This window comes from Neomonachus schauinslandi, chromosome 3 (assembly GCF_002201575.2).
Source record: "Neomonachus schauinslandi chromosome 3, ASM220157v2, whole genome shotgun sequence".
NCBI classification, from domain to species: domain Eukaryota; kingdom Metazoa; phylum Chordata; class Mammalia; order Carnivora; family Phocidae; genus Neomonachus; species Neomonachus schauinslandi.
This window is the reverse complement of record NC_058405.1, coordinates 817,712-844,490: the sequence shown is the minus strand read 5'-3', so window position 1 is coordinate 844,490 and position 26,779 is coordinate 817,712. Positions and strand designations below refer to the sequence as shown.

General features: G+C 47.6%; 1 protein-coding gene and 1 non-coding gene across 4 annotated transcripts in view; both read left to right on the top strand.

Annotated features, from left to right (window-relative positions):
- The window catches only part of CUL4A (cullin 4A), a 44,087-nt gene extending 18,591 nt beyond the window's left edge, over window positions 1-25,496 (top strand). The window contains exons 7-19 of one of the 3 annotated variants that reach the window (XM_044913494.1): window positions 752-834; window positions 4,091-4,158; window positions 5,373-5,491; window positions 7,627-7,819; window positions 9,507-9,611; window positions 10,148-10,258; window positions 10,344-10,429; window positions 10,835-10,933; window positions 15,556-15,669; window positions 16,887-16,992; window positions 17,196-17,368; window positions 22,165-22,317; window positions 23,905-25,496. In XM_044913494.1, the coding sequence (XP_044769429.1) occupies window positions 752-834; window positions 4,091-4,158; window positions 5,373-5,491; window positions 7,627-7,819; window positions 9,507-9,611; window positions 10,148-10,258; window positions 10,344-10,429; window positions 10,835-10,933; window positions 15,556-15,669; window positions 16,887-16,992; window positions 17,196-17,368; window positions 22,165-22,317; window positions 23,905-24,000 (1,506 nt within the window). In that variant the 3' untranslated portion in view covers window positions 24,001-25,496. Of the gene's footprint in view, window positions 1-751; window positions 835-4,090; window positions 4,159-5,372; window positions 5,492-7,626; window positions 7,820-9,506; window positions 9,612-10,147; window positions 10,259-10,343; window positions 10,451-10,825; window positions 10,934-15,555; window positions 15,670-16,886; window positions 16,993-17,195; window positions 17,369-22,164; window positions 22,318-23,904 lie in introns of all 3 variants that reach the window. The other 2 variants (XM_021696043.1, XM_044913493.1) reach the window with 2 other exon arrangements.
- On the top strand, window positions 15,894-15,998 carry LOC123324443. Its single transcript, XR_006539815.1, has one exon. It is a non-coding gene; the product is annotated as a U6 spliceosomal RNA (small nuclear RNA).
- Window positions 25,497-26,779: the final 1,283 nt, after the last annotated feature.

The window sequence follows — 26,779 nt, the reverse complement described above, 5'->3', positions numbered from 1 at the left end:
GTTTCAAAAGTATGAGAGCAGGGAAAGGAAGCTCCCCTGGACCCTCCCCCAAATGTCACTCATCATTGCACAGGATGGACCGACTGTTGGTTCTTCATCCTGGTTTTGGAGAGGGAGTTTCAGGCCCCATACCCAGCCCTGCCCCACCACGAGGTCAGAACGCCAAAGACCCGTGTCATGGGGCCTTTCCTGTGCCGTCAGGTGACAGCAGGAATGCCCTTTACCCCTGGAAACATGAAGTGCATTTTGAGATCTTCTGCAACCGGGCTGTTTGGCGTCCTCGAATGAACACGCAGTCTTCTGATTAGCTTTTGCTGACCCTGCTGTCTGTGGGCCAGGGGTGCGTTAGGCCTGCACCCTCTGACCCAGCTGCTGCTCACCTGCCCACAGGGCCTCAGCGATAGGAGGGACCCGTGGTGTTGTCCCTGAGCTTCATGATGAGCAGGGCACAGCAGTGACGTGCTGTCCCGTCCCTCCTAGACTTCCAGTTTACTCTCCAGAATCGAGTTTAAGGGAAGTTTCTTCTACATAGCCCGCCTGTCCCCCGTTACGCTTCCCACTTGGCCACTTTCACTGCCCCCACTCATCTGTGTTAATATTTGGCTTGAATATATATTCTGCTTTCCTTTTTTTAATTTTTGTAAGGACAACAGTGTTTCAGTTTCTTGCGTAACACCAAGAATCTGTGTTACCTAAAAAAAAAGAAAAAAGAATCTTTGTTACTGACATGTTTAAATGTTGTGTTTGGAAGGTTCCAGAATATCTTAACCATGTAAGTAAACGTTTAGAGGAAGAAGGAGACCGAGTAATCACGTATTTAGACCACAGCACACAGTAAGTACTATTCATTTACTTGGTTCTTGCAATTTGAGCACAGTGAACCCTTTTCCTGGCTGGCATTCAGTACTACCTGAGAGTATTTTTGTTGCTTGTATTATTTGTGATCATTCACTACTTGTGAGTGACAAGGGCTGTGTCATGAGATAGCGCCCAAACAGAGCACCTCAGGCCGAGGGGCTTGGCATCTTTGAGTTTAGAGACACGGATTCTATTAAATCCATGGGGTGTCATTGAATATTGGAAAATTTGGATTATAAACTTTTTTTTTTTTAAAGATTTTATTTTATTTATTTGACAGAGAGAGAGAGAGACAGCTAGAGAGGGAACACAAGCAGGGGGAGTGGGAGAGGGAGAAGCAGGCTCCCGGCCGAGCAGGGAGCCCGATGCGGGGCTCGATCCCAGGACCCTGGGATCATGGCCTGAGCCGAAGGCAGACGCCTAACGACTGAGCCACCCAGGCGCCCCGGATTATAAACTTTTTGTTAGACATGTAAGATAGCTGTAATTCTTATGGTACTAAGTCATATTATTTTCTCTTTTCATCCAATTTTTTTTTCTCTACCTGAGGTTGAAAAGTAGCTAGGGAATAAAAAGGGGAAAAGTTGTGTGAATGTCTGCTTCTCGCTGTGCACATAACCTTTATTCAAGTGAGGAGAGGTAAGAACAGAAAGGGGATAGAAAAGAGACTGAAGGATAAAATGTGCAAAACTTGTGACTCCCCAGGAGCCGGCGGGATGAAAGAAAGGGGCAGAGTTAAGGCACTTTGAGAATAGAGGGTCAGGAGAGGAAAGATGCCTTTAGATATTTGAGGGGCCCATGGGGAGCCCAGGATCTGCGGAGAGTGACAGTCATGCCGAAGCCAGGATGGCCTTGTTCGGGGTGCTGTGGGGACGCAGAGCTCCAGCTGGGGAGTGTGAGGGGCCACAGGGGCTGGAGGCCGGCAGCAGGGAGGTACAAAGAGTAGGAGAGGAAATGACAAATGGTATCAGATCACGCCAGTGGGTCAAGTCAAGGATGGATAAAAGCATTGGTTGAGTATCTGCTACATTTTTTTTTTTTTTTAGTGGTATTTTCCGTGTAGCACGAAGTTCAAGAACAGGCCGAGCTAGCCAGTGTACTGATTAGGGAGCTCTGTATATGGTAGATCCTGTAGCAGAGCAAGGGAGCTGCCCTCACGGGCTCGGGTCGGAGGAAGGGCGGGGTACCGGCGCTGCTGGGAACTTCTCCATTATGACCCAGAGGCACTGGGCACGGTGCTCCCGTTCGCTTTTGTATATGCTAATGCACTCTTGTATGTAGGCTCTACTTTAAACCCCTCCCTCCCAGTTTTAAAAACTGCATTGCTTAGAAGAGTATTTGTAAATGATTTAAGTAAAGGAGTACTAGGTGGTTCACCCCCAGGCTCAGGCACAGGTGGGTCGAAGGAGCATCGACTGAGGTGGCTTCTGCCACCACAAAATAAAAAGTTGTCGTCAGGAAGAGGGAGACTGAGGACAAATAAGCAGCCACAACAGCCTTAGGGCTGGGCTCGGGGTGCCCCTTCCAGCCCCACCTGCCCTCGGTCCGAGCACCAAGGACGGAGCCCATGCAGATGAAGAGCATGCTTGAGAGCCCCAGGGCGTTGTCTCCGGCTGCAGCCTGTGACCCACCTCACGCTGGACAGCGCGGCTAGGTCGCTTGGCAGGCCTCGCCCCAGGGACGGCTTCTGTGTGCCCCTCAGTGCGGGAAGGACCCGCTCTCCCGTTGGTTGGCAGGAATTCTCATACTGCAGAATCAGTGAGTTGTCACCGTGGACTAGGAGGTCAGTCTTTGGGCACCTGGGTGCTCAGGCAGTGAGTTCCGCAGGACTGTCCCTCTGGTCACAAGGGGTCTGTGGTGTCTGCCCTTAGCCCGGGGCCTGTCCCGGCACCTGCGGTACGGTAGGCGTCACACGGACCGTTGGGATGAAGACCATGGTCGGGCTTCTAGAACCGCGGTCTAGGCCATAGGCTGCCTAGAAGCAGGGATTCTCTGAACACAGGAAGAGTTGCTCAGCATCGTTAGTCATCAGGGAAGTGCAGCTCAAAACCGGATGCCCAGTCCCACTTCACACCCACCAGATGTGGAGTGGAACCCTCGTGCCCCGCCGACAGGAACGTAAACCGGGCAGCTGCTGGGGAGACAGCTCGATAGCTCCTCAGAGTGCTGTCCGGAGTTACAGGGTTTTCCGATGCACTAGTTCTCCTACTAAATATGTACATAAAAACGTACGTTCACACTGAACTTGTATGCAGATTTTCATAGCAGCTGTATTTGTCGTAGTCTACGGGTAGAGACCACCCGTTGGCCGCTGATGCACGGGGGTGACGCTGTTCAGGGCAAGAGCAGGTGCACCGCTGGCCCTGCTGTCCACCTCTGACCTTTGACCTCCACCCCAAATCCCATGGCCCTGCTCTCCCTCTTGGAGGCAGACTGGGAAGGTGCTGGCCGGCCCCTCGCCCCTCACCCTGCTCCTCAGTCCGCCCAGTCTCTGACCTCTGACCTCTTGCAGAGTAGGGGCTGGGGGTTGGAGACAACATCTGCTGCGCCTCTCTCTAGAGTCACCGTGAGGTTTAAGCTACTCTGTTGAAAAGTTCTTTATGAAGCAAAGGCTCAGGAAGATGCCCAAAATTAATAATCCCGGGACTAGAGCACATGCTGTGACCTTTGAATAACAACTGAAAGCAAAGGAACTGTGGATGGTACACCCGGGAAGAGTAGTTCCACGTGTCCCTGTGAGTGTGGCAGCCACATTTACAGACGTTCTGTTCTGCGTGACACTCCTGCGGTGTGAGCCTCACATCGGAGCCTTGATAAGTAGGATTTTTGACAAGTGGTCATGGGAGGGGACAGCCCTGTCCAAGTGGAAGGTGATGGGGCTGGAGCGGAGCAGGCCAAGCAATGGAAGATGGGGAGGCTAGGGTGCCTTGCACTCAAAGGGCAAAGTCTTCTTTCGAAAACCACCGGCCAAGCTGGGGGTGCGGTGGGTGCTGGTGTCCCCCTCTCCCTGGACCCCCGGTCCCTTTATGTTATTCAGTAGATAGTTAAAGACTTTGGCGTCTGCTCGGACGGCAGGGAGATTGTTCGTGGTCAGAGGGAATGGCTGTTGTGGTGTCCGTTGGTCTCTGATTGACTCCACGTGATGTCTGTGACTGTAAACTCCGCTTCTTCACAGCTGACCAGAGTCTCTCCTTTTACTTCATCTCTGACTTTTCATCTTTGTCTCATGTAGGAAACCGCTGATTGCTTGTGTGGAGAAGCAGCTCTTAGGAGAACATTTAACAGCAATTCTGCACAAAGGTAGGTTTTCCTAACTTGTGTCAGTTAGACCGAATGACGGTCCTTAATATATTAAGAAAGCAAGTGAGACATCGCACATAACAACGTAAAGGACATTTTTTATTGTAATACAACAATCATTAAAAATCATTAGGAATAACAAACATGTTAGCCCTTGGGGAAAATGAGTTCAGAGAAATAGTGAACAGCCTCTGGTAGAAATCCCATGGAATGCGCTCGTGACCAAAGCTGCCGAGAGACCCTCCCAACCACAACTTGCGGCTGGGTCCTCGTGCGGCGCTTGTCCTCCTTCGCTGGATCGGTGCTCACCGGTGCTGGCCCACGCAGAGCGCCACGGGTGTAGGCTGCTTGGACAGGCCCTTAGATTGTCTCGGGGCTTCCTCCCCATGCCCTCCGCTCAGCTGAATGCCAGCTGAACCACCAGGTGGCTGGGGATGTAAGCCAGAGTGCACTTTCCCATCCTGAGTCTCCTGGAAGAGCGAGCACGTGACATTGCTGACTGAGCAGTGTTCTCTTCCGCGCTACATCCCTCGTGTCGCTCTTCAAGCCCTGGGGAGGAGTGACTCCAGCAGCCACCATGCACCTGCTGTTTGATTTGTTCAGTCTGCTCTCCTCATTAATTCCTGCCCTTCAAGGTGTGCTTCAAGGTGTGCTTCCTTCCCTGGACATTAGAGTCAGCCCAGTCTCATCTCTTATAACACGTTTGTACTTGGCGTTACTTTTTATAGCTCTCAAGTATTTAACGTTACACTTAAAAGTCAGGTTGGAGCTGCAGGATCTATTTCAAGATAGTAGAGACCTTAAAGCTTAATCATGGGAAGACCCAGAATTATAAACATAAATTAGAAATTAAAAGAAAAATAATCAGCTGAAAGATGAGACCTGGTAACTCCTCCTGTGACAGATCTGCTGAGCGACAGACTTGATCAGAGGTAACACGGGGCCGTGAGGCGCCGGGGGCGATCGGGGAGCACTGGCCAGGCCGCTGTTAGTGAGACCAGGGCTTCCATGACCCGAGGGATTAAGGAACACACCTGCCCGCCTGCTCAGAAAATGACCCTGCCTGACAGGGTCTTCTCAGATTCTGGAGACCAACTTGCCTACATAGAAATAAGCAGCATCCCTGCATTTGTGACTTACATACTAGCGGTTGCATGGTGCACACCACGCCGACTCGCTAACATGATGTGCTTACGTTTGCTGTGCGGTCTCAGGGCTGGACCATCTGCTTGATGAGAACAGAGTGCCCGACCTCACTCAGATGTACCAGCTGTTCAGCCGCGTGAAGGGCGGGCAGCAGATCCTGCTGCAGCACTGGAGCGACTACATCAAGGTGTGTGGGGCCGTCTCGGCGGGCGATGACCATGCCTTGTGGGGTGTGCGGTGCCTGGCAGAGGAGCTGGGCAGTCTGGAGACACCCTGGTTTTCTTGTGGCAGGTGCTTGGGTGGACAGCTGTCTTGCATTTCCTTCCAGATCGCTGGTGCAAACCTTTTTTTTAAAGATAACACCAACAGTGCGAGCACTGCCTACAACCAGGTGTGATGAAAGTCTGCCATTCATCAGCTGCCTGGGCTCCAGTTCCAGTTCCAACCACGATTTTCAAAGAGTTGCCATTTTGTGAATCTGCTTTTTAAACATCCGTGCCTTTGCTCATGAGAATCATTACGCATTTTGGAACATCCGTGTACTGTGTATGCTGCTTCATTTTCTAGCCATCCAGGACTGTTACTTTCACAATACTTTGATGTTTCTTGGCACGTTGGCCTGTGGTTATGGGAAGGCAGCAGGAGGGCTCTTGGGCTGGAGTGCTCATGCCCGACCACGGTGATGGGTGCACAAGGCTGCCCCCAGCGATAAGTCCAGAGAACAGTACACAGGTGGGAGGGAGAAACAGGTGAAACTGGGGCAGTCTGGAGAAGGTGGGTGTAGGGTATCAGTGCTCGTACCCCAACAGTGATGCTGCTGTATCGTTTTGCCAAATGTTAGCATCGGGGGGAGCTAGGCAAAGTGTGTAAGGATCTCTTCACTCTCTACTGCATGTGAATCTGTAATTATCACCAGAAAAAATTCCATTAAATAGAAGGGGTAATGGGAAGCTTGCATGCTGCCTTATGGAACAGTCAGTCCTAAGAGTGCATATCCGTGTACACGTGGAACGCTCATGCACACGTCACCACACCCCCGAGACGTATACAGCAGCATCGGAGGTGAAAGTCATAGCGGGCTCGCTCTGGGTCAGCGACAGAGCTTCATGTTACGGAAAGTCTGATGGGGAGTGCAGGTGTTGCTGACGAGTAGCCCTCCAGGGAGCAGGGACATGCAGCGAACATGGGAGGTTCCCTCAGGAGTTTCAGTCCGGGTAGTAAAAGTGTAGTAAAAGTGAGTGTCCATCAGGGATACGCAGTCACACCGAGACACAACACAGGTGTGTGGCTATTACAGGGAAGATGACCCTTGGCGCTGTGTGTGTTACTTGCCGTCAGTGCAGAAACACAGAGCAGAAAGTCCCAGCCCTGCTGGTCATACGGTGTCCCTCCACTTACGTGCGTGACACCTGAGTATGCATGTATATGCTACTGAGGTCGGTTTTCCAAAAACCTATATATTATTTCTATCAAAAGACAAAATTCGACTGAGTACATTTTGAAGATCTTACTGGCTGTACTTGGTGATTCATGAACCGGGCAGCGCACCATCCAGCGGATAGAAAGGAACCCCAGGAGATAAGGGAGACTTTCACAGGCAGGAGCGGGCAGGACAGGAAGTTCTTGTAGTTAAAGAGCAGTTGGTGTGGCAAGGTCACCTTCCTCGGGGGACGGCAGGGATCTGTCTGGCAGAGGTCCTCCCTCGTGCTGGCAAGCCTGCTGCTCGCTCCAGGACTCCATTCCTTGGAGGGGCAGGCCGTAGGTCCCGGTCTGCTGGCGTGGGGCTGAGCATGGGGACTGCACTCGGGGCCTGCCGTCTCTCTCTTTGTAAACACGTCAGAGAGGAGCTGTACTCAGCATGAGTTACACCACCTGGGAGCGCATTTCCTCAGAAGCCGTTACTGTCATGTACAGAATTTTCGTGATGTTGAGTAGGGCGTGTCTGATTTAAAAATACAGGCTAAAAACTGAGCTGTTGCTGGTTAGCAGTGGGGGAGAAAGAACCCTATAGTCAAGAAGCCCAAGTGGGTGTATTGGGTTAATGGGAACTTCTGTTTAGGAATTCATATGTAAAAGGTTTTTTTAAAACCGTGGACACTAATTTATAAATTCTTCCAGAAGCAGAATTGTAACACTGAAGCATTAATTGTATATTCACTTAATTTTTTGAATGTGGGCCGAATCTGAAACTTGAAATTATTTAGTATTTAACACCAATAGTAATTAATTTATATAAAAGTATTATGATTGTTTGAGAGCAGGAGAAAATGTGTGGTACCATTGCCTGTGGATGAGTTGGTGTGTGTGTGTGTGTTCTTGTAGACTTTTGGGACAACAATTGTGATCAATCCTGAAAAAGACAAAGATATGGTACAGGATCTGCTGGATTTTAAGGATCGGGTGGACCATGTGATAGAAGTGTGCTTCCAGAGAAATGAGAAGTTCATCAACTTGATGAAGGAGTCCTTTGAAACGTTTATCAACAAGAGGCCAAATAAGCCCGCGGAGCTGATAGGTAGGAAAACAGACTTCCATACAGTTTTTTAATATAGGAAAATAAGGCAGAACTCAAGCAAACGTTTTTTTCCCAAAATGTTTAAGCTCCTCTTGGGGAGGGTGGGGAAGGATTTGTATTACACCTTATTAGGACACACGTTTTTTTCAGAAATGTGTGTGTATGTTATGTATATATATAAGCACATGGCATTTCCGCAATGGTGAACATAGTAGTAATTTTGTAAAGATGGAGCTTGACGTCACAGAAGGAAGAGACAAAAATTTATTCTCGTGTGCATTTCCTACACTAGCAGCTCCAGAGCTGTATTTGATAGAAATGAGCCCTGGTTCTGTCTTGATTGCAAGTAATTTGTGCTCAGAAACTGGATGAAGAGGATTTGTTCTACACGAATGTCTCTGGGTTATGAGGATGACTTGATTGATCTCTAGAGTACATTTAGCAGGAAGATATTACTCAGTCCCCACCTTTGCATCCTCTCATCAGTACTAAAATAAGATAAAATTGGATGAGGTCTTAAAAGATAACATGGTCAGCGCTGTGAATTGTGCAAGACTGTTGAATCACAGACCTGTACCTCTGAAACAAATAATACATTATATGTTAAGAAAAAAAAAAAAGAAGAAGATAGCAGGAAGGAGGAGAGATGAACCATGAGAGAATATGGACTCTGAGGGGAGGATGGGTTAGCCGGGTGATGGGTATTAAAGAGGGCACGTTCTGCATGGAGCACTGGGTGTTATACGCAAACAGTGAGTCGTGGAACACTACGTCAAAAACTAATGATGTAATGGATGGTGATTAACATAATAAAAAAAACTAAAATAACCAAAAAAAAGATAACATGGTTTAAGATGAAACCGTTTTTAAATGATCACTTTATCCAATTATGTTGTAGTAATACCAAAACGTATTTCAGGATTCATAGCCTCTCACTAATCAGTGAAGGTTTTTAGGCAAAGGGCAAAGAAAGAAATAGTAAATACAGTGATTCAACATTGGGCTTATTGATTCTTGTTGAGGATATGTGATGGGAATGTGGGGTTCATCATGCAGTTCTCTACTTTTGTGTATGTTCAGAGTATTTCATAATAAAAAATCGTGAAGGAAGAAACGAATAAAAGCAGCAACAAGAGGGGCCCCTGGCTGGCTCAGGCGATGGAGCATGCAACTCTGCATCTCAGGGTTGTGGGTTCGAGCCCCACATTGAACGTAGAGTGCTTTAAAAAAATAAAATCTTAAAAGGCAGCAACAAAAGAAATATACAAGGCAGTTTAGTTTGGCCTTCGTACCACTTTATGGACTATGGTTTCTCCAAAGATGGATATTTAACTCTTGGCCAAACCCCACGGTTGATCCGTGTGGTCTCAGCAACAAGAAGGCCGAGTGGCCTGCTCTCCCCTGGGTTCAGGGATGCCACGTGTCAAAGACGGGCTTTTCCAGTGGAGCAGTAATGCGTTGTGAAACCCCCGCATGTGATTCAAGTATTTATTCTCACATAACTTGAAAATATCTTAGGAAATCAAATTATCTGCCTTTTGTCATATAATGTCATTTTGGAAAGGTTCCAGGGGGTTGCCATCTGCTTTTTGCTTGTAGAAATTAAAGATGTTCTTTTTTCTGTTTAGAAAATGTGTCATATAACAAATACTTATTCTTCAAATAATTTAAACTCTTAATCTCACAGCAAAGCACGTTGATTCAAAGTTGAGAGCGGGTAATAAAGAAGCAACAGACGAAGAGCTGGAGAGGATTCTTGACAAGGTCATGATAATATTCAGGTTCATTCACGGTGAGATACCCTCTACGCTGTTCCTATTAACACTGAGCATGGAGAAAAGGTTACCCGGTCCAGACATCTGGATTTGGGCCCTGTCTTGTCTTTTCTTTTTTTTTTTTTTTTTTTTTTTTAAATTTTTTTGTATTTGAGAGAGAGAATGAGATAGAGCATGAGAAGGGGGAGGGTCAGAGGGAGAAGCAGACTCCCCGCTGAGCAGGGAGCCCGATGTGGGACTCGATCCCGGGACTCCAGGATCATGACCTGAGCCGAAGGCAGTCGCCCAACCAACTGAGCCACCCAGGCGCCCTGGGCCCTGTCTTTTCTTGAGGAAGCTTGACTGAGACCTTTCCCCTTCGCGGTAGCACAGGAGGTAGAGGGATGGCCGCCGCCTATTGCATTGCAAGTGTTCTTTTGTGGTGGCGTCCCAGGAGGCTTGCGTGCTAGGGCAGCATGCCACAGAACGGACACTTAGACTGTCCACAGTCGGAGGGAAGATTTCCGTATTAACTGTCTGATGTCTCATGTCGTTCTCATTTGGTTATAAATAGGGAAAGATGTCTTTGAAGCATTTTATAAAAAAGATTTGGCCAAAAGACTCCTGGTTGGGAAAAGCGCCTCAGTAGATGCTGAGAAATCGATGTTGTCAAAACTAAAGCATGGTAAGTGTGTGGGCCCCGGGGTGTGTCCCTCCTCTGTGCTGGGCCTTGTCCCCAGTGGTGTTCACGCCCTCTGCTTGTGTCCCAGAGTGTGGCGCCGCTTTCACCAGCAAGCTGGAAGGCATGTTCAAGGACATGGAGCTCTCCAAAGACATCATGGTCCAGTTCAAGCAGGCAAGCTGTGTTTTTGTTCAAGTAGAACAGCTGTATGTAAGCAATCCCACTTTACGTTATGTCAAGCCCTCGGCCTTAAAAGTGACACTCCTCACACATTTGAGTAACTTAAATTCAAAATGAAAAAGAAGAATAATCCCTAAAAATGTATAACAGAAATCTGATTTAATAAGTGTAATAGTATCCTGTGTTGGTAACATAACCAAAGAAGAAGGAGAAATATCCCAAGTGGCTTTGGACCGTGTCATGTGTCTTCAGTGGAATGTGTTCTCGGGACTAAATACAAACACATGTTGAACCGTATTTTGAAAATTAACACCACTTACCTTTTTATGAGCTTGTTGTTTTGGATGGTATTCTACAGTACTTATTTTATCTTGTTGTCTTTGTTTTTAGTATATGCAGAATCAGAGCGACCCGGGCTCTATAGATCTAACAGTGAACATACTTACGATGGGCTACTGGCCCACATACACGCCTATGGAAGTGCATCTAACTCCAGAAGTGAGTGTTTGAAAGAGCATTTGTCCTTCGCGTTTGCTGTGTCAGCGCTGCCAAAGTGCCGTAGGCTTCTTACACGCCTTCTGTGCACAGATGCATTATCTGTCACGAGATATTTAATGAGAGGGTTTTAAATCCCACCATCATGGACCCAGTGTCCTTGTAGTCTCTGGAAAGCAGTGTTGCTCAGTGACTGCCTGTGACCCTGTCCGGCTCCTTCTGACACCCGCCCCCCCCCCACCCCCCACCCCCCCAGGCCCCTGGCTGACCGTCGAGAAGGCAGCGGCCCAGGTGCTGGGAGGCGCTGCTTGCTGGTTGTCATTCAGTCCCAGTGTGGACACTCTGGGTCTCACGGGCGCCACTGCTCAGGGCTTCGTAGGTCGGCCACAACTTCGGGCCTGCTGGGGATTTGCAGAGAGGAGGGAGGGTCGTGGGCTCGGGAACTTAAAACCAGCCCCAGCACCGTCAATCATAATACCAGGTGACGTGGAAGAGAGCTTGCTTCTGGTGTGGCTCGGGGAAGTAGAAGCAGCAGGGACGAGGACCTTCTAGAAAGGGCCCAGGAAGGCATGGAGTTGCAGGAACAGGGAGCCCAGGTTGGAAACAGTGCCTCTGGAGGCTGCTTTTTCCATTTCCAAGACCAGGTCTTTCAGGATTTTCTTGTTTCTGGCCCCACTGGTTGCCTTTGTGGTTTTATTCTTACTGCTTGTTTGTTTTTAATTTATTGTTGAAGTACAGTTGATGTACCGTTCTACACACTGTCTTCGTTTTGCCTCTGCCTCTGCTTTGGACACTGACATTCCCAGAGCCCTTCAGCTCCCTCCTCAGCCCACACAGGCACTGAGACTCCAGGCTGTGAGTCCCTGGGCCTGAGTGCACACGGACGTCCCAGGCTCAGCACCCCAGATTACTGTCGTCCCCCACCCCCCTGCCTGAGTCCCCACCCTGTGGGGAGTGCAGCTGCTAGATTCAGAGACTCCATCCCAAGCTGCCTGTGGGCTCCACGCACCCCCCGCCCCCGTTCCCACGTTCTCCACGGCCGCGGGGTGTCACTGTCCGAGATGGAATCTCCTGCAGAAACCCTCCCTCACCTCCTCACTGCGCTCAGCCACACCTGTGCCTGTTGGGGTGCTGCCGGTTTGTTCACTTCTTACTCTGAGGTAGTTGAGACTCACAGGGACTTCGTGAGAACCGTTCAGAGTGTCCCCAGAAGCTGTTGCCTGTGCCTCCAGCCCTGCCGCTGGTGGTGATCCTTCCCTCTGCATGGATGGGTGGGGTGTCCCTGCCACGTGAGAGAGACCCCCTACCCCTTACTACCTCAGTGGGTGCTTCCCCGAGCACGTCGTTGAGTCAGACCCCTGACACTGCTGCAGTGATTATCCCGTGCGGAGCCCTCCAGTTTTGTCCAGGCCCAGCCCAGGCCCCACACTGCAGTTAGCCGTGGTCTCCTTTCTCTGTCACAGCTACAGCACTCTCCTTCTTTCTTGAGGCTCACGTGTTTTCATGAATTATCTCCGTTGGGCGTGTGTGACTCGATTCAGGCCATGCTTGTCCAGCCAGAATCACACACGGGTTTGCTCAGCACTGCGTCAGGAGGCCCGTACTGTCCGTTGGCCCCCGTGTGTTGGTGGTGGCCCATGTCGTCATTGGGTTAAGGTGTTAGCTGGTTTCTCGACTGTGGTTAGTATTTTTCCTTTTGTGATTTTGAAGTAACCTGTGGGGAGATACTCCTCTTCTTCCCCATCAGACTCTCCTGCGGGGCGACTCCTGAGTCCTGTTGACGAACAGTGGCTCTTTCTATCTTTATCTGTACGAACTCATGGACTCTTGGTTACTTGTCTCCATGTTCACGCTGTCCCGCATCCGGCTGCTGGAGCGCCTTACAGGCCCTTTGTCCTTCTACAGGCCCTTGTGGGTTTTTTAGTACTTTTTTGTTTTCTAGCAGAAGATGTTTGAGGCTTACCATACTGTGCCTTTTAAAAATATACCTACAATATAAATACAAATAACGCAATTATAGGTGAAGCGTATCTACAATTTACCACTTTAACCTGTGCAGTTGGGTGGCATCTCCATCTAGTTCATCCCAGACAAAGCCCTGCGCCCGTTGAGCACGCCCTCCTTCCCATTCCGTTGGCCCAGACCTAGGCACCCGCCAACCTGCTGTCTCTGGATTCTCTGTTCCAGTTATTAACATAGTGGGAACCACACACCGTGTGTGGCCTTTTGTGTCAGACTTCTTCCTCTCGACGACATCCTGTTTGCAAGGCCCATCTGCCGCACCCCGCGTCGTGCCTCCTTCCTTTTTAGGGCTGAGTGATACTCCAGGGTGCACACAGACCACATTTTGTCCGACCATCCATCGTCCTTCCATGGACGCTTAAGTTGCTTTCACCTTTGGCCACTGTGGGTGTCGCTGCTGTGACAGGAGCCTGTAAATACCGGAGTCCCTGCTTTCAGTTCCTTCGGGGTCCACGCCTGGGAGTAGAAGTGCTGGGTCGTGTGATAATCCTGTTCAACTGTTCGAGAAACTACTGGTTTTCCACGGCAGCTGCTCCCTTTCCCACCCCCACTGGAGGCACACAGGCCTTCCCATTTCTCCACATCCCCATCCACATTTGTGATTTAGCCATCTTAATGGGTGTGAATCAGTGTCTCATTTTGGTTTGATCTGCTTTTCCGTAATGAATAATGATACCGTTGAGCGTCATTTCGTGTGCTCATTGGCCACTGTCTCTCTTTGAAGAACTGTCTGTGCGAGTCCTGTGCCTATTCTGTAATTGTGTTACCTGTCTTTCTGTTGCTGAGTTGCAAGAGTTCTTTATATATTCTGGGCACTAGATCCTTACCAGGTATGTGATTTGCAGATATCTTCTCCCATTCTGTGAGATGTCTTTTCACTATTTTGATGGTGTTCTTTGCACAGAATTTTAGAATTTTGATGAAGTCTGATCTGTTTTTTTCTGTTGTTACTTTTTGGTCTCATGTCTAAGAACTATGGCCAAATCCAAGGTCATGAAAATTTACTCCTGTCTTCTGCTGAGAGTTTTATAGTCTTAGCTCTTACATTTAGGTCTCTGATCCATTTTGAGCCTGGGGTTGTAACTGGCACATAGTAATCCCTCAGTGTTAGCTTCTGTCCTCTCACTGTTAGTACCACTCCCAGGAATTAATCTCAGGGAGAAAGTTTCTAAGAAGTGTATCACAGTATTGGCTTTTATTGCTTGGGGGTCATACGGTATTAGGTACGTGTTCTGAAAGAGTAACTGCCTTTCATTATATACTAAAAGACTTAGAAAAGAAATGACCGTCGTGTCTGGGATTTGATGTTGGCAATGGGTAGTGGGTGTGGGGGATAGTTTTGAAGCGTGAGGACAGGTTTGCCGTGCGGATGCGAGGCCGACGGGCATTCTGACTTGGATGGAGCACGAAGGAAGGGTGCCGCGGGCTGGAAGAGCGGTGTCCACTCCCTCGGCCCTGCCCCCTGAGCTCTCTGTCCGGAGGGACGTTCACAAGTTGCTGTAAATGCTGTCAGAGCCAAGCAGCTGGAGAAGACCTCTGTGAGGAAGGAGCTCTTAAAGATGAGCGGGCATGGCGGCGGGTTCCCGTGGCAGCCTGAGCGAGGAGGCACGGGACAGGCCGGTGCGGTCAGTGGTTTGGAAGGAAGGGCCCTTGGCAAGCCTCGGGAGAGTTTCCACCTCTATCCTAAGAACTTGGGAGCAGCCAAGGACACTGATGGGAATGAGCCAAGTGGCCAGCGCACAGGACTGGGAGCTGAGGGTGCCACTGTGTCCGGGGTTGGTGGGAGAGCAACCAAGGAAGGCTCAGAAGGAATGGACGAGACACGGAGGGCAGGGGAGGCTGTGCGCTCGAAGCTGTCACGCAGGGTCATCTCGCTCGTTGAAGCCTGAAGCAGCACAGACCGTCGGCTGTCCTGGTGCAGAGTGGTGGCGACATCCAGGGAGCCGAGCGGAGAGGGTAGGGGGGGCGTGTGGTGCCCCAGAGAGTGCACACGGAAATGCTGTCCTGGAGATCAGAGAGCTTGTCCATCAGGGAGAGTGGCATGCCGCCGGGGTGCAGAGGGGGTGGGCACCTGGACAAGGAGGAGGGAGGAGGGGCTCGGGAACTTAGAAGTGAGATCACAGCAATAAAGAAGTGGGAGAAGGTCTGGAAGGTACGGGAAATCCTCCCAGAAAGTAACGATGGAAACAGTGGCACGTCACGCCTCCTGTGCAGGCCCGCTTGCGGGCTTTGACAGCACCCACCCGGCAGCTCCGAGACCTGGCGCTCTGACCGGGGCTGGCCTCGGTGCTGCGGACGGTCTGTGCCGCAGGCTGGGGGTGCCCAGTGTGCGGTGTGGACGCTGCAGAGCACAGCCTGTGTGAACATCGGGTGCATCAAGTACTCCCTGCAGCGTTGCAGACGGGAGGAAACCCCGAATGGCACACATCTTCACAGGCCATAGAGTAATCCAGAAAAACAGCAGTCAAAATACAGAACTGATCTTTTATCTTTCCAGATTCAGCTTTGAAGAATTGTAAAAATTCTGTAAATTGAGCAGTATGTGGTATTTCAACGAATGGTGTTTAGCATCATTACATTTGTTGTTTTCCTGTGCTTGGCAGATGGTTAAACTTCAGGAAGTATTTAAGACATTTTATCTCGGAAAGCACAGTGGTCGAAAACTTCAGTGGCAAACTACATTGGGGCATGCTGTTTTAAAAGCAGAGTTTAAGGAAGTAAGTTCTTTGTTTCATTTATTTTTTATAAATATGTTACTAGCATTTTTAAAATTGTGGTTGAACTTTGGTAGCAAACAAAAAAAAAAGATTATTCAGTGTAACTCAGCACTGGCTTTTCTGGGTCAATAGAATTAAATAGTTGAAGGATTAATATTCTAAAAGTCAATAAGAAATCAATAAAAATAGAAAAGCATTTACCTAACTGAAAAAAGAGCAAAGGAGTGCTGGCTTGAGCGGCACATAGACTAGAATTGGAACGATAGAGAAGATTAGCATGGCCTCTGCAAGAAAATGACGCGCAAGTTCATGAAGCGTTCGTACTTTAAAAAGAGCAAAGGATGTGTAGAGGTAGCTCATGAAAGCAAGGCTTAAAAAAATCGAATTCAATGAAAATATGTTCTACCTCTCTGCTAGTCACAGGGTTGCAGATTAAAATGCAGTGAAGTACCACATTTTAACTACAGAATTGATCAAGGCTAAAACTTAAACAAACAGCACCTCTCGCTAGTGGGAGGGGGAGCGTGTGAGCTTTAGGGAGGGCGGTTTGGCAGCGCATCTCCAGCCTCTAGTCACAGGCTTTGTCACGGTAATGCCAGTTCTAGAAATTCATCTTAATGAGACGTTTTCACAGAGTAATGAATAAGCCCATTTGTTGCAGTGCTAGGGACATGATACAAGAGGAAAGTGCGTTCTGTGTACTGGTAACGGAAAGAAGCAGGTCACAAGAGAGCCTTCATGCTCCTGTTTAACTTCAGTATTGTAAATAAAATTTGGTTGTATACACTAAGCAGAAAATTTACAAAATTTCTACTTTGCTACCGTTACAAGGCACTGATGTATTGTACCCTGTAAACGAGGCAGCCTGTACACAGCGTATGGGAATTACACACCGCACCTGCCTCTGCACAGCCGGCCCTCCCCCAGCTCCTGCAGCTTTCCTCCGCACGGAGCTCCCCGCGTGCGTGCTCCCCGCGTGCGTGTGCGGGCCTCTGCCGTGGGCACTCGGTGAATAGGAGCGGGAGATGGTGTGAGGTCCAAGGCCCAGTTTCATTTTATTCTTGTATAATCGATTGCTTAACTTCTTCTTGTTTGCTGGCTGATTAGTAATTTCCTAGCCCCACACCCCACATGGTTTGAGAGCAAAAAGAAACCTCTTCAGCTTTTCCAGAGATTGTGCACACCACTCCCCACGTGCTACGCCCGTTTTCTTCCAGGGAAAGAAGGAGTTCCAAGTGTCCCTCTTCCAGACGCTGGTGCTCCTCATGTTCAATGAAGGGGACGGGTTCAGCTTTGAAGAAATAAAAATGGCCACGGGGATAGGTAAGAGTCCTCCTGTCAGGATGAATGTGTGGTTTTGTGTTGTTGTGTGGAATGTGTGGTGTCGGTGTTGTTACAACATGTATTTGTTTAAGCGAAGGTGCAGACTCAGCCTCTGCTAGCCACACTGAGCACGCAGCTCCTTTGGCTCTTGCTGAGTCTCACTCGCTGTGGTGGTGGCCGCTGCCTGGTTTTCTCCCTTGCAGAGGACAGCGAACTGCGAAGGACGCTCCAGTCCCTGGCCTGTGGGAAAGCACGAGTTCTGCTTAAAAGTCCCAAAGGGAAGGAGGTGGAAGACGGGGACACGTTCACGTTCAATGGGGACTTCAAGCACAAGTTGTTTCGGATAAAGATCAACCAGATCCAAATGAAGGAAACCGTACGTACGGACTTCCTCGTTTCACCCGCAGGGCACTCGCTGAGGGGCCCTTGGTGCTTGAGAGTCCTTTCGAGCACCCTAGCGTAGCGTTGGTTAACTTCGTATTCACGGTAGGAGTGAACGTGAGACGGAAATGCGTGTAAGTTACCATCCTCTTCACAAGAGTGTAGTGGGAGATCTTCCTGTGCTGGATTCCGTTGGCGTCGAGAGCTTGTCCAAAACCCAGTCCACTTGCCTTCTTATTTTTGCACAGCGCATTGCAGCCTTGGCCTCAGCCAGGGTCTGGGGTGACAGTGCTGGGGGTCGTGGGCGTCACAGACCCACGGACATCGTGGCCGTGGTCTGTGCAGGTGGAGCGTCTGGAGCTTTGATGAGGCGCTCGGCTGTCTCGTACCCAGAGCACGTTCTGCACCACTGCCCTCAGGCCCTTCCTAATGCAGAAGCCCTCGCGCCCCAGGGGTGGTGTCGGCATGCAGGCCCGCGTACAGAACAGGGCGTCCAGCCGGCCCCCAGGCATGTACGTGAGTGGAGAGGCCTTGTGAAGGCTCCAGGTCCCTCCAGAAACACAGGCACAGCTTCAGTTGATCTGCGGTTGGTTCACAGTTTCTCCACCCCCAGCAGTAGACACTGGTTGCTTCACTTACCTACAGGTGTTCAGGTGTAGCCCAGTTGGAAAGAAGTTTAGATTACACAAAAAGAAATGCCGAAGACCAGTAAACTATATAAAAGATGTTCATTCTCACGCGTAATTTTTTTAATTCGAATTAAAATAATATTCCACTTTTCATCTATCAATTTTAGGAAATGTTTAAAAGTTTGATAATATCCAGAGTTGGCAAGTATGTGAGAAAACAGGCATTCTCTTTATGTTTTTACCTTTTAAAAGATGCTTTTAGTGGGGAGTTTGACATACTTGTTAAGGATTTAAATGCATATATCCTTTGATCCATCTTTTTTTAATATTAGGAATTTCTGACAGAGTGATTAAAAGGTGTACAATGTTGGAGTTATAATCTCAGAGTGGGACTGTTCTCTCTGTCCCCTAGAGATAATCTCTACTGCCACTTTTATTTGCACTCATGCCGCTTTCTCCTAGGATGTAAATATACAATCTTTTTTTTCTTTAATGGGATTACTCTGTATATGCCGTTTGTATGTACCATTGTGTAAGCTGTTCTTATTCTTTATTATGGGCCTCTTTCCACGTCAGGACTTGGGTTTTTCATGGGTGCAGAGTTGTTGGTTGTGTGAATCTGTGGGAGCTTGGCAGTGCCCATGTTGAAAGGCATTTAAGTTCTTTCCATCTCTACTGGAAATAACGTTACATTAAACATCCTGGCACAGAGATTCCTGTGTGCCTGTTAGAATGTTTCTTTAGTATAAAATCGTTGCCCTGGGGCGCCTGAGTGGCTCAGTGGGTTAAGTGTCTGCCTTCGGCTCAGGTCCCGGAGTCCTGGGATGGAGTCCCTCATCGGGTTCCCTGCTCAGCGGGAGGCCTGCTTCTCCCTCTCCCTCTGCCTGCCGCTCCCCCTGCTTGTGCGCTCTCTTGCTCTCCCTGCTCTCTCTCTCTCAAATGAATTTTTTAAAAACCTAAAAAAATAAATAAAATTGTTGCACTGGAGATACAAGGTCAAAGAATGTGTACTTTTGTTAGTTTGACCACCCTTTGCCAAATGGAAGTCTGACAGATTTTTACCAGATTTCAGTGTCCAGTTTCACAAGAGGGCCCTTTGCCCACCCTGTTCTTACAGGCACAAAAGTAGTTCATTGCCATTTTAGCTTGAATTTCTTTGAGCATCTTTATGCCAGTTAGTAGCTTACGCAAATTATGTAGTCTTTCTGATCCTCACGTCTTCGGCTTTTGAAGTAGACATAATACCACCACAGGTTGTGTGAATTACATGAACAGTGTTTACGAAACCTCTTGGCCGAGCACCTGTCAGCACCTTAGAAATGTTGGTGTGGCTCATGTTTATAGATTTTTCTAATTAATTGCTTGTTCAGGTCACTGGCACATTTGTTGGCATATTCATTCTCTCATTAGTAAGCGTCCTTTATATATTAAAGTGATTGACCCTTCATCATTTCTGACACATAATTTTGTGTTTTGAGATTTTTTTTTTTCCCCACATGGAAGTTTTTAAATTCTTTTTTTTTTTTTTTAAAGATTTTATTTTTTATTTATTTATTTGAGAGAGAGAGAATGAGAGACAGAGAGCATGAGAGGGAAGAGGGCAGAGGGAGAAGCAGACCCCCTGCTCAGCAGGGAGCCCGATGCGGGACTCGATCCCGGGACTCCAGGATCATGACCTGAGCCGAAGGCAGTCGCTTAACCAACTGAGCCACCCAGGCGCCCGGAAGTTTTTAAATTCTTAAGCATAGTCTTTTCCTTTATGGTTTCTGACTTGGGGGTCACGCCTAGGAAAAACCTTCCTTTACCCCAACATTTAAAAAATAATTACTTGTGGACGCCTGGGTGGCTCAGTTGGTTGGGCGACTGCCTTTGGCTCAGGTTCTGATCTTGGAGTCCCGCATCAGGCTCCCTGCTCAGCAGGGAGTCTGCTTCTCCCTCTGACCCTGCCCCCTCTCATGCTGTCTCTCTCTCTCATTCTCTCTCTCAAATAAATAAATAAATAAAATCTTAAAAAAATAATAATAATAATAATTGTGTTTTTTTAGTATTTACATTTTTTTCTTTGAGCAACATAGAAATTATTTTAATATCAAAAAGCAATCTAATTACTCTTCCTATTCTAAAACTGAATTGAAAATACCACTGTCTGACAACTTCTTTTAATTGTCACCCTTATTTATTAAATTCAGATATTATGGGTCAGTTTCTCAATTCTGTTCTGCAAATTCTATTGCTGTTTCATAGCCAGCACCCAAAGTCTTTTAATTAATGTACCTGTTCCTATAAACTTACTCTCCCAGTGAGCTTGAGAATAATTTTATCTTGTCTTTGCCCTCCAAATAAGAACATGGACATTTTTTATTCAGAGTGCATTACATTAATTTCCAGTTTTCATTTTTACCATACTAAATCTGATTCATATCTGTGTTTGTATATATATGAATACAAATCTCTTCATGGGAGTTTTCTACTAAAAGCCTTGCCAATTTAGTAGATAGTTTAGCACATACTTACTAAGCACCTTCTCTGGGCCAGGTCCTCTCTGAAGCGCTGAGAATTCATCCATTAACAGTAACATACTCTTACAAGTCTCTGTTTGAGGGAACTTTGAGCAGACAGGTACCAGATGATTACACACTGCTGCGCTCGTTAGACTTGAGGTCACAGTTACAATGGAGAAGTATGGGAAAGCCAGTCTAATACCGTGGGTAAGGGAAGGCTTTCCCACCAAAGGCAAAGCTGAGCTAGGTGAGGCCTGAAGAGGCAGGTCACACCTGTGAGGGATTTGGGCAAGGCACTGAAGACTTTAGGCAAGAAGGCCAATAACGTGCTGGCACCCGATAGAGGGGATCTTCCCGGTTGGCATGTTTAATTATTATCAGTATGTATATATTAACACCGTTTATCTTTGTGTATTTATCTTGTATCCAGCCACTTTATAAAATTCTCATGGTCTTTGATGCTTTCTCAGTTGATTTTCTTGGATTTTTGGATTTGTAGCTCATCTACAAAGAATTATCATGTGTCTGCTCCTTTTCAGCATACCTCTTTAGTTCTCTTAGTGCATAGCTAGAATCTCTGAAATAACTTTTTTTTTTTTTTAAGTAGGTTCCACACCCAGTGTGGATCAAGATCAAGAGTCAGACGCTTAACCCACTGAGCCACCCAGGCACCCCGCCCCCACCCCCAAAACAACATTTTTAGGAAATAATAGTGCTACCAGGCTTTTTCTTCACTTCCTCATTTTTTCTTAAGTACAGGGAACATTAACCTTTCTAGGGTCATGGATCCCTTTGGAAACCATGGCTTCTGTCTTTCTGAAACATACACACGTCACATACATGCACAGCCCTGCCTCTCCCCTGCCCACCTGTGATCTGCGGACCTCCATTAGGTTGCTGTGTAACTAACATGAAATTGTTACCAGTATTTGCTGTTTGCTTCTTTTTTTTTTTTCTTTTTTTTTTTTATTCTTATGTTAATCCCCATACATTACATCATTAGTTTTAGATGTAGTGTTCCATGATTCATTGTTTGTGCATAACACCCAGTGCTCCATGCAGAATGTGCCCTCCTCAATACCCACCACCAGGCTAACCCATCCTCCCACCCGCTGTTTGCTTCTGATAACAGCTTTTTATCCTGAATGTTCAGGTTTGTTTGTTTTTTTTTTTTAATTTCTCCTTATATGGTTAAAGTTTGTTTTAGATCAAGAACAGATTTTCAGTTTTATTATGCCTTTGCAGCATCTGTCAGGATGATCATATAATCTAATCTTGAAACTGCTGTGGTCATATTAGTTACATTAGTAGGTTTCCTGATGTTGAGCAAAGTTTACATTTCCACAGTAATCTCTGATAGCTGTTGTGCTTTGTTTTGTTTTTACTGTGCTACTGGATCTAATCCAGGATTATATAGAGTTTATGTAGTATTTTGTAGCCTTTTTATAAGGGAAATACAACTTCATTTTTCAAGGTCTGGTACTGAAGGCCTGTTGTCCTTGGGAAGCTAGGTTTTGCTCGAACAAATAAAAATGCATAACAGAACAGGATTTACCCAAAGTTTGGCCTTTCTTTGCATCAGAAGTTTCTCATCAAACTCAACAATATGAAATAACGCCAAAATATATCTTTAAACTTCACTCTTTTGTGTGCAAATGCAGGTGGAAGAACAAGTCAGCACCACCGAGCGTGTGTTTCAGGACAGACAGTATCAGATTGATGCTGCTATTGTCAGAATAATGAAGATGAGAAAGACTCTTGGTCATAATCTTCTAGTTTCTGAATTGTATAATCAGCTGAAATTTCCAGTAAAGGTAAATGTATATTAGCTTAATTAAACTTGTAGTATTGTGCTGAACATTGAAAAAGCGTGTTCAGCTCTTAACACTGTAGACTCATTTCTCCTGCATCACAGGTGATCGTTTTCTTGCACGAGTCTACCTTTGTGTGCCCACCGACTGTCGAACAGCCAGCAAGTGATGACAGCAGAGTCTCTGTCCCAAATGCTGTTTGTCACCATCTGGGAACGAGAGGTCCCTAAAACTCCCGCTTGCAGGGATGTTGTACTTGATACCTTTTTAGGAGGGGGAGGCGCCTGGCAGAGCTTGAGACCATGTTTCTCAGTAGTGTAGCTGTGCAGCTTATGCCCTAGGATTCTGAGGAAATCCCACTAACAGCTCATTTACTCAGCATTGACAAGCTCCAGACCATTTTCTGTTTTGATAATCTCTCCTTGTTTCTGTGCATGAGAAAGTCGACCCTGAACAGACTGAGAGCTACTGCCCTGGATGTATGGACATATGTGGAGTACGGACCGGTTAGGGAAGCATTAGGAAAAGCTCTTTGAAACATGAGCCTCCACCTGGAAAGTATGGGGCTCTCATGAGACCTGGCTTTTCAGTGCCTGAGCCTGGCCCTGTGTTCCTTTGGGGTGGAAGTTCCCTGATTCTGTGTTGTCCAGTTTGGTAGAAGAGCAGCTCACCCTCCATCCTCACTGAGGGAGTCAAGTTGAGGTGGGTCAGTGAGCAGACGCCGACGCAGCCGGAGCTGTCTTACCCGAGCAAGCACGGGGCAGCTGTGCCCTCCAGAGACGGCACATTCTCCACAGTGCCTGGGCGGTCACGAAACCCTGCTGTGGGCACCATTCTTTCCTACCTCTAGCAGGGCGAGTGTTCGCTTTCCCTTCGCAGATGAGAAACCCAGCAGTTAAAGGACTGAAGGGCGGGGGAGGTGTGCAGCGGCCGCAGCGGCGATTCAGCCCTGGTCCCGTATCTTGTGAATGTATGAACTGAACAGAAGGCTAGGCCTTTTGATAGAGAGCGTGTGCCCTTGGACAGGGAGAAGCTTGTTCATAAGCGACATGAGTGTGCTTCCTCCCGCAGCAGAGCGGGGGCGCCCTTCCCGGGCAGCCTCCTCACGTGGGAGCGCTCGCAGCCTGGGCTCCCACCCCCTCCCCGGAGCACAGTCAGGACGCAGTAACACAACACAGTATGGGAGACATGCCCTGACGCAACATCAGGTTCCCCGTCACACAGATGGGATGTCCTACCCTGGGGTAGGGTTGGCCGTGCTTGTGGGAGTGAGTGCGTGAGTGCGTGCTGGTAAAGAACGCGTTCGCCCTTGAGCACGCGCGGCCTGCTCTGACCGTCCGTTCACGTGCGAGCGCTGCCGTCAAGAGGTCAGGTTAGCACTGTCTTCGAAGTGTAGGGACTTCCATCGGGTTCATTTTGTAATTAGCTAATAATTATAAATAGCTTACATATAGATACATATGTTTTCTGTAATCATGTATGTAATATATGTACATAATTATAATCACATACTTCTTGCATACGTTCTGCTCCCCTGTGTTTGTAAATTTAATGCTGCTATAATGGAGGGGTTTTGTTTTTCTTTTTCAGCCTGGAGATTTGAAAAAGAGAATTGAATCTCTTATAGACAGAGACTATATGGAGAGAGACAAGGACAATCCGAATCAGTACCACTACGTGGCCTGATGTGTCGGCCGCCCTTTTCTCTCAGCGAGACACTAGAATGTATCTTCAGAGCAGTGAAGCACTTCCGTGCTGTTTCCAGGACTTCTGACATTGAGCCAGCACGGAGACTTTGGGATTCGAGGGAAAAGAGATGATTCTTGGATCACCCTTCACAGAGTTTGAGGGTTTGCGAATGGCATATGTGTCTTTCCCTCCAGTTCTTCCTCTTAACTCTCTTTGGTGTTTAAATCGTTTCTGTTGCTCTGTTGCAGAATGACTTTGAGATTGGACAAGAAGCTATTGGTTAAAAGAGTGTCCTTTGTCACATGGTGCTCTTGTGGCAGAAAGCTGAAGGTTTGGTTTGGTGCGTGTGTGGTCATGAATGCACAGCTGAAAAGACCCTCCGTGCTGCATTCGCGGGCGGCAGAGGTCCTGAAGGCAGGCTCTCTTAGTTGACGGGACGCTTATTAGGAACGAGAGCCCTCTGTGGGCAAGCATTAGGAAGAGGCAGTCGGTGTCAGACACTGGCTAATGGATTATGCAACCTAATCCTGGCATCTCTTTGTTTCCTTTACTTTCCATATGTTTGAAGCTCCGATGGCTGACTTTTTAGAGCGAGCTTTCTCGGTGAGACCACTCCCATGTGCCGGGACAACACCGGGTCGGGCGTACCTGCCGCAGGAACCCATGCGCATCTTTGTTCTACTTCCACTGAGTTGTTTGTGAATTTTCTGTTTAGGGGTTTGGGGGACGGTGTGTTTGTGTTTACTCTTCCAGGATTGCGTCTAGCAGCCCCTGTTTGTGCATCGGGGTAACTGCTGTTTGATTTGATTAATTGCTCGAATAAAGTTTGGTTTGTTTTTACAGTCCTGTGCAGGGATGGCTGTTGCTCTCTGTACTGTGACCACTGTAAAAAGTTCTCTAGGAGACTCCAAGTCTTGATATTGTGAAGCAGAGGTTATTTTGTCAAAAGATTAAAAGGACTTTGTTGGCACCTGGTTTCATGTGTGTGTGTAGGTGAGGTTGAGCAGGGGGACGATGATGTTAGTACGTAACTGTAACAAAGATACTTTTCTGGTAACATTTAAAAGTACTTTATATTTTACGTAATAGCATGTTTCATTTTGATTAAAAGCTACCAAAGGAATTTTGATCATGGTATGAGTGTTTAAAGCAATATTTTCTGGGATATACCAAGTTTATATAATTTAATTTTGTGCTAAATTATTAAAAATTTCTCCCTTTTTGAAACATGCGTGTTTAAAATATGACATCTTATGGGTTTCCATGTGAAAATCCTCACCCTTGAAGTATCATTATTTCTATATTTGTAAATTTTCATTTGTCAGTTCTATAATATGTGGTCTATAAAAGACCAAATAGATTTCTACTTCTTAAATTTTATGTTTATTGTCTCTAGAGATTGTTAATCTTGTAATTTAATGTAGACTTAACTCTGAATAAAATTAGTTTAATTGGCCTTAAAATTACATTAATAAAACCTGTGGTATGCAAACTACATTCCTCATAACTCTTCAGCGACTTAAAATCCACGTCCAGGACAGCGGGGCAGACGGGGCCACCCTCTCAGGAGTCGAGCTGTCCCGTCCTCTCACAAATCAGGGGTCGGGGAGGCTGTTGTTGCAGTGAAAGGCCGACGCGGCCAAACAGATGGTGTAGGGGAAGTGAGGGGGGGCAGGGGCTGCGAAACTGGAGAGGCGGTGAGCGCAGAAAATCTAAGAGAAGCAGAGAAGAGCTGTGACCAAAAAAAGACCTAAGTTTTTAACAGAACACAAAATGAGCAGAAAAGCCAAAACATAATGGAAAGTCGTGTTTTCAATAGCCACAAAACAATGACAAAATTCCTAGTAGCAAACAAGGAAATATCCACATGAAAGGTGTGTTTGAATGACATGGGAGCAGAGAGAAAGCCTGAGGAAGGAGCGGAGTGGCTGATCTTAATTTGTCTGCAGCATCTGAGGACGCCACACGGCCCTTAACCTTAGAACACAGGCCAGGTGATCCCGAAGTCACAGGAGAAAAGCAGATGGGCAAAAATAGCCCCAAGTGGCTTTAAAACCTGTCCTAGCGTGGTATCAGTGAAACGACATGCTCCTGGCACGCAGCGGCCTCCCGGAACCAAATAGTCCACAAATAACCCGCACACAGGAATGTGGTGCAACGTGAGGGGTGCGTGGTCAGGCAGGATCTGAATTACCACCTCGAGAAAACCACAGGTGGATTATCCTCCTCGACACCAAAATAAGTTCCAGTGGTCAAAGATTTAAGTGTTAAATGAAGCCATAAATATAAGAAGAAGACATGAGATACAGGGTTTTTTTAAATTCTCATTGGAAAAAAGTCTAACCGTGAAATAAGATACATGTATTTCTCAAGTGCCAAGTGGCCTTCTGAAAGTTTACGTGGGGAGCAGTGTCCCTGGGGGGTGCTGGATAGGACTCGGCACTAATTACGTGAGTGTGCGTAGAGCTGCCAGTGGGCGAGTGTGGGCCGGCGACCCGTGTGGGTCTGGAGGCTGTGCGTGCTCTGGGTGAGCTTCAAGGATCGGGACAGGCCGAGGAGGTGGGTATGGGCGCGCCCACCCACTGTGATTTCCGGAAGGGAGAAAAGCCACGGCTGGAGCCCGGGTGGACTCCAAAAGGTCACTCGGAGACACGTCGGTTCGGAGCTCTGCAGATGTTTGGGCACTGTCGTGTGGAGAGGCTTCCCGAGCCAGGAGGGGGTGCCGCCCAGGTGGGCAGGAGTGGGGGCAGCCGGCTCCATGAAGGCTGGCCGCTGG